Source organism: Pterocles gutturalis, unplaced genomic scaffold (assembly GCF_000699245.1).
Source record: "Pterocles gutturalis isolate BGI_N339 unplaced genomic scaffold, ASM69924v1 scaffold37959, whole genome shotgun sequence".
NCBI lineage: Eukaryota > Metazoa > Chordata > Aves > Pterocliformes > Pteroclidae > Pterocles > Pterocles gutturalis.
In genome coordinates this window covers 1,171-8,178 of record NW_010132183.1, presented here as the reverse complement: position 1 = coordinate 8,178, position 7,008 = coordinate 1,171, and the positions used below count along the sequence as shown (strand labels likewise).

Sequence of the window (7,008 nt, the reverse complement as noted above, 5' to 3'; positions counted from 1 at the left end):
TAGGGAATGCTTCCAAATATTTTCTCTCATTTACTCAGACGCTGATTCCAAAAATACTCATCAATGCACAACCTACTTTGAAAATATACTGAATTTTAAAGGAACAATGTTCTTAAATATTAGCTGCTTGCAAAAGACATGCTATTTTCATACACATGTTTCTAATCAGAGAGACTGCTGCAAGTAGCAAAGCCTAAATCTAATCCAAGTATCAGCTCAGACACTGAGTCCTGACCAGTTCCCGAACTTTGTTTCAGTCTCTTTAAAAGAATATGTTTGTGAGACACAGATGAAAAAAATATAAATAACTTTTCTCAGCTTTGAAACACCCTGGTACCAGTGACTTGAGTTAGGCCCACTCTTAACTACAAGGCAAAAGCAAATATTATCTATTTGCTAAATAAAATTTGAACTATACTTGAGCAAGGAGGAAAGAAAACAAAATTAATTTCTGGTGAAAGCAAAAGGCACAGTGGACTCAGTCCAGTTCCCCATATGCAGTTGCTTGATAACATTTAAGGTGTCCTAAGATTGAGGGGACACATTTGCCATATTTGACATGGGGGCTATTGAAGACTCATATCTCTTGGAATGGCAGGACATCCTCAGACAGCCCAAATGACACTGGACACCGATGTTCAATCAGCTGAATTGCATCCTATGTCAATACAGTTAATAGAAACCAGAAAGAAATTCAGCTGTTTAGTGCAGGGTCCTACGGCAGGGTGCCACTGCAGGGTGAGCTGAGAAGCTCTCTAGATTTCACCCTATCAACTACATATTCACTGCATGGGAACTGAGACACCTACCTCCAGCACAGACACCCAAGTAATGGTGTTGAGTATCACCCCATACCTCAGTGATAACCTCCTGATTTCTATCCGCAGTTATAAGATTAGGATCACAAACCTGAGCAAGAGCCATCAGGTTCCCACAAGATCTAGAAGAGCCCATATGGATTCCAGGGAGCAAAGGGAGTACACACGGAAGGCTAACAACCTGCATGAGCTGGGGTTGAACACCCACATTCAGAACCAGTACGTAACAGAAAGTGTGTCGTCAAAACAAAACATAGGTGTGCAGATGAGGTTTGGAGGCCAAGGACATGATTAGACAACACCCGTGACATCTCTGCTCTTCCCCTCTGCCCCTGGCAACACGCTTCCACCACTTCCCCCTGCTTGTGCTGAAACTCTTGTGGTAACAGAGGAAGCTGATGCACTTTGTTAGCTACTCACTGTCTTTTACTGAGTTATTTCTGTGCCAAGTTGAGCCAATTTAGGCCCACAAGAGTGAATCACCACCAGCAGGCATGCAGGGCTAGTGTGGGAATTGAAGGTGGGGCAGAGGTCACTAGATTCGTTTAGCTGAACCTCAATTCAGCTACACTCTGAATTCAAACTCATTTGAAAACAGTTTTAAAATGGCAATAAATTGCCCTACAAGACAGATATTCCTCATTTCACCCAGAGAGGTCACTGCAATCTCATTAGACAACAACCATTAATAAATACATCACTGTTTTCCTTTATAATTTTACTATTACAATAGCAAGATTTCTTCAAACCAAACACACAGTAAGAACCACTAGGATTTTTTTTTTTTTTCCCCAGAATTGTACAGAAGGACAGTTACCACCTGAGGAACTTTTGGTACAAACGTTTAAGATGCCCAAAGGGTAGGAAATTAAGAATACCTAAGTTAAGCAAAGTGACTGCATACGTGGTCTATAAATGTTAGTATCACAACTTCTGCATTGTTTCTTTCACCTTGTGGAAGAAGGCAAGATTTTTAAGAGATATATTGAATTGTCTAAGGAGGAAGCCCGAGGATTAGAGAGGCGCAACAAGAAAGGTGACCTTACTGCTCTATTTAGCTACCAAATGAGAAGGTACAGAGATGATGGAGACAGACTCTTCTTTGAGGTGCACAATAATAGAAGAGGAGGCAATAGACACAAGTTCCAACAATGGAAATTCTCATTATATGTTAGTGAAAAAGTTTGCACTGTGAGAGTGGTCAAACACTGGAGCACGTTGTCCAGAGAGGTTGTGGATTTTCTGTCCACAAAGTCCTGAGCAACCTGGCCTAGCTTGGCTCTGCTTTGAACAGGGTGTGGGATCAGACAACTCCCAGGGGTCTCTTCCAACCTTGTTGGGTTCTGCAATTCTCTGATTCTGTGCTTATAGGGATGAGAGAAAATAAATTATGGAAAGGAAGAAATGGAAAAATAAGATCAATAACTGCTGCTTTGCTGCTCCATGAGCAAGCCTTTCCAGACCTCAGGTGACTTGATATTCATCCACATGAAGTGAGAAGGACATAGTCTTGCAGATGAGAACACATTTTATGGCCAATAACCTCAGGCAGAAGAGTATCTGGATAGGTACTGTTGCTCTGCACACTCCATGCCGCCACTCTGCAAATGGTGCTGTGTGCATGATGGACACTAGAGTTGGGGAGCAGGACAGAGGCTGCCACGGTGGAACCCAACAGCGTCTTCAACTTCAGTGTGCAAATCTTGGCAGGTCTGTCTCTGTCCTACTGACATATGGGGTGAGCTCTATGGGGACTTTCCAGAGGTTCTTAAATCAATTTGTTACCAAATAGAGGGGAAATTTGAGTGATTTCCCAAATTGCCTTTGCCAGCTGCCCTAGGGTTCACAAAAATACTTTCCAGAATGGGCAACTAATTGTCTCATTGTGTATATATTTATAGATATCTATATACAGTTATTTCAAATTCACGTAAAATCTACATATACACATGCAAACACAAAAGGAAACTCAGACGCCTATATATCAAACTGCATCGACGTTAAAGTATTTTTAGAAATATTTCCTTGGGCCCATGCTATCAGGTTTCTTTCAACTTGTCCTGGTAAAACCATGACGCAACCCATGTAAGAAAATATGTTAAGATCTTTGAAGTAGGCACTGTCGTTTCTTGATGCACTGCTCACTTCAAAGAACTGAACTACAATAGATTCTGGAGTCCTTCACTTAGTTCTGTAAGGACATTTGATTCTTGTCCACAGGTTCTGTTGAACACTTTGAGAGAATGAGGTTAGAAGTACTCCATTATTCCCTGCAAAGGGACCACCAAAATTCAACTTCCTGCTCTAATCTTTCATGGATAAATTAGGGAACTTTTAAAAGGCTAACTGTGACACTTCAGTTGGTGTTAGATATTTCCTCCATGCTGCCTGGCTTTATTTCCATCTGAATCCACTGAGCATCTTGCTGGCTTTAACAGCCTTTGTATTGGCTCAAAGAGAACAGGGTCATTAAATGGTTAATTCACACCAGAATAACCCACATGGCAAAAGTCAGTAGAAAAACTGAAGAAGATTAATATTATACAATGTTTCTTACCTCCTGTAGTTTCGTTGTGGACCAGATAACTTCGGTACATCAGCACTATTTCAATCCAGTGCTGGTAAATAAAGGCAGTGCACAAAAGGAACGCAAATAGAGTAGAAATGGCACTGCATAGTACATAAAAGAGAAACACTGTAGAAAGAAAAGGGTCTGTCATAACTCAGGCTTTCCAAAATAATGTTGACACCTAGATGAAAAACTCAGTCCAGAAATGGGGGCAAACCATCTCACAATCTTCAATCTTGCCCCACTGGCAGACTTTAGGGAAGTCAGGAATTAATTTAGCTGCAACCCTTAACACAGAGTTTTAGTCTACCATAACGGACTTTTTCTGAATGTATCTCCTTGATGGTATGAAAAGCCAATCTGTGATGGAAGGAACAGAGAAAACATTCTGTGGTACTCAGCAGGGCTGAAAGTAGTCATCGTTTCAGATAAAAAAGTCACATCAAAGCACACAAAGCTGCACACAGGGCCCTGCTGAAGACTTCTTGTGCAACTCCAATGGTGAGTCTCCACTGCGAACTATGGTTCAACGGTTTAATTTCCGTACTGATTCTGGCTTTTCCTTGAAAGGCTGCCGCATTCATGTCAGTTACAGTAATTTTTCAGAAACATGCATGCTAAGGACTAGGGAAACACACAGAAGTGTCCTATGAAAATCAAGGAATACTATTGCTTTCGGCAGCCGCTCTGCTTCAGTTTAGTAGATTGCTTATTGTTCAGAGATGCTACTATCCTCTTCTTCCTCCCAGTTACTCTCCAGCTTCCATTTGGCCTACCTTCCTGCAGTAAGTCCCCAGATACACCCATCCTTCTGAGTAATATGCCTTTCTAGACATCTGACAAATCAAACTTTTCCCATCCAGCCTCAAGAAACTTCTGCAACTGGCTAAAAAGCCAGTGTCAATGGGGAATGAATTTGTAGCAATAAGTAAATCAAACTGTGTCTTCAAGGGAAAATAGCCATCCAATGATAGTTTTACCTCTCTGCTTTCTTTTCAGCTGGATCACAGCGGTGGCATTCCCCACCAAATTCTCAGCAAAGCATGTGAAGTTACTTCCAAGGTCTGTTTCAGTAACTTCTTTCAGTTTTGCAACATGAAGAACTGTGTGCCCCTTTAAGCCTTTTGAATAAACTCTAAAGAGAAAAAAAAAAAAAAAGTGTATTTGCATGATACCTTTTCTGTTGATTCACACAGTCCCCAAATATCTTAAATGCGAAGAAAGAGGAGCTTGCAACTTTTTAACATTCAGCTTGAACGTTTAACAGCAATGCAATATTCTGGTTTGGAACTTATGTTCGTTTTTTACATTGTAAGAAAATATTAACATCAAAGATCTGCAAACTGAAAGGTTTATTCTTAAGTCATCAACTCAGCCAAACCCTTAAGCACTTGCCTAGTTTTAAATATATAGCCTCCTTCGGCTTCTGTAAGATTGTGTTTTTATAGAATGTAAAAAATTCCCCCAGAGGAAATGCAGGGAAATGGAACTTCATAAAGGAGTCCTAAAAGAAGACTAGCTGGGCAAAAAGACTGAGCAGCACAGCCTCTTGCACAGGGGTAAAAAGCCCAGTGACAGGGTTGGCAAACAGAATAAAACAGATATAGGACATGGAGGTATACAAAATTAAGAGGTAACAAAGGAATCCCTTTGGGGCTGATCTGTGTCTTCAAGCACTCAAGAACACCCAGAGTTTCTGAGTCTCAGCACTTCTCTTTGAAAGCCACAAGTAGAGGTGTCTGTGACTGGTCCTGAAGGCACCTCACATCATGCCACTGCAAAGTGACAGTCTACCACAGCCCTACTTCTGTTAACTCAGGATACACAGATGTGAGCATGGGCAAGGATTCAACTTCTACTGAAAGTCTGTTGGGAATGTTTTATTCACTTGGATTTTTTAAAAATAAACAAACAGAAATTGCATGCACGCAAAAAAGCTAAAAGCTTGGTAAGAAGAACATTACAAAGCTGAACATTCAAAAGTTAGGAAAATCCAATTTCCAATCTACCTCATGAGTGAGAGTGTGTGTGCATGTGTGTGTCTGATATCATAATTTCTTTTTTTCCCCCCCATATGACGCCTATTAAGAATTAGATTTTAACAGTGGCAGCAGTGCTTTTGCTGCCTCCAGTGTACAGAAAAGTTTTCCCATAAAGATGACTCAGGGCTGTGTAGTGAAAGACACACTTGCCTACATTGCCTCCTCTACGGTTCTTGCGCAAGTTGGACACTGCGTAAGTGAATCAGGCAAGGAAGTACAGAAGGGAAAGGGAAGAATGGTGGCTATTTGAGCTGCCCCCAAGTCACAGGAAACCTTTCCCCCATATGTTGCTTCTCTGCAGAGCCTGGTTAATTCTTGACAGAAAAGAATCCTGAAATTTGGTGTCCTGAAGTTCAGTGCTGCAAGTCCTCAGACTGACTCAATAAACACACCCCAACGTCTGAGGCACCCAAACTCCTTTCAATGTCCACAATACTGTTTTACTGATCTGGTTTATTCCCCACTCAGAGACAGCTTCCAAAGACAGATCATGCGAGTTGCTAGCAAGGCAAAACAGAGGGAATGCTTGAAAACAGCTGATGCAGACATAGGCCACCAAGCACCATTTACGTTGCAGCCGTCCATGAGCTAAAACTTTAGGAAGAAGAATTAAGATTGTGCAGAAAGTTTTGAGTTCTTGACTTTATAGCCATCAACATGTGCTTCTGGATGTGAAGTGCACACGCCTGTCCCATACTCATGGGCATACATCCATATGTTGAAGAACAGAGCCTTAGGAGTTTCTTTCTGTAAAATGTATTCAGGAAAGCTGTTGTAGAAGGAACTTTACAGTTGCTGACTGTAGTAGTAATCAGACTGCTGGGTTTCTTCTTACCTTGTTTCCTGGTTCAATTTCTCATTTATATTTTCTTTGTGGTTTCTTTTCCATGTTACCCTCATCTGAGAAACTCTTTCAAATCCAAACTGTACACGGCATTCCAATTCAAGTGGCTTTCCTGGAACAAATTAGCATGGGAAAATCATACATGGACGTCACCAGAATATTTCTCTCTTAAATAGCCTAGGATCTGTAGAACACATGCTTCCTTTAATGTCCACAAATATACATATCAAGAAAAAATTACATTTTATATAAAATTGTCATGCTCCTAGACAGCAAAGCTGTTTTGCTTTATCAAGATCTATCGTTATTTATCAATATCTCACTTAAACATTTTCTTTCACTTTCAGATGAGGAACTGAAACTCACCAAGTTCCACTTGAAGGATCACCACACCACTGGGATACAAGAAGTTTGGTGGATGCATAGTGTTTTTTGCTGCAATTAACAGGAATACTGTTAATAACTATAACATTATCATCAGGGCAGAAAAACTGAGAAAATATCTTACAAAATTTTCTTTTTCAAATGTTAGGTGGAATTTAGACACTTAAGTCCAAGAGGATGAGGTGCCTGAGAGTGCACAGATAAAGGAGTTTTGACCACAAAACTTATGTAGCTACTTAAAGACCTGCTATCTCAGTTTCTTTGAGGCATTGCCATCTTGCATGAGCTGAGGGGCTCAGCCTCTGGCCTGCACTTAAGGGTATGTAGGATTCAGAAATTAAGGCCCCCCCT

At 40.8% G+C, this 7,008-nt stretch overlaps 1 protein-coding gene across 1 annotated transcript in view; it reads right to left on the bottom strand.

Moving 5' to 3' along the window:
- The window catches only part of LOC104467160 (interleukin-18 receptor accessory protein-like), a gene marked incomplete at its 5' end in the record, with an annotated part of 8,350 nt that extends 1,642 nt beyond the window's left edge, over positions 1-6,708 (bottom strand). The window contains 4 exons of the mRNA XM_010080822.1: positions 3,376-3,513; positions 4,368-4,522; positions 6,265-6,385; positions 6,640-6,708. Of these exons, the coding sequence (XP_010079124.1) occupies positions 3,376-3,513; positions 4,368-4,522; positions 6,265-6,385; positions 6,640-6,708 (483 nt within the window). The remainder of the gene's footprint in view (positions 1-3,375; positions 3,514-4,367; positions 4,523-6,264; positions 6,386-6,639) is intronic.
- Between the last annotated feature and the right edge of the window lie 300 nt (positions 6,709-7,008).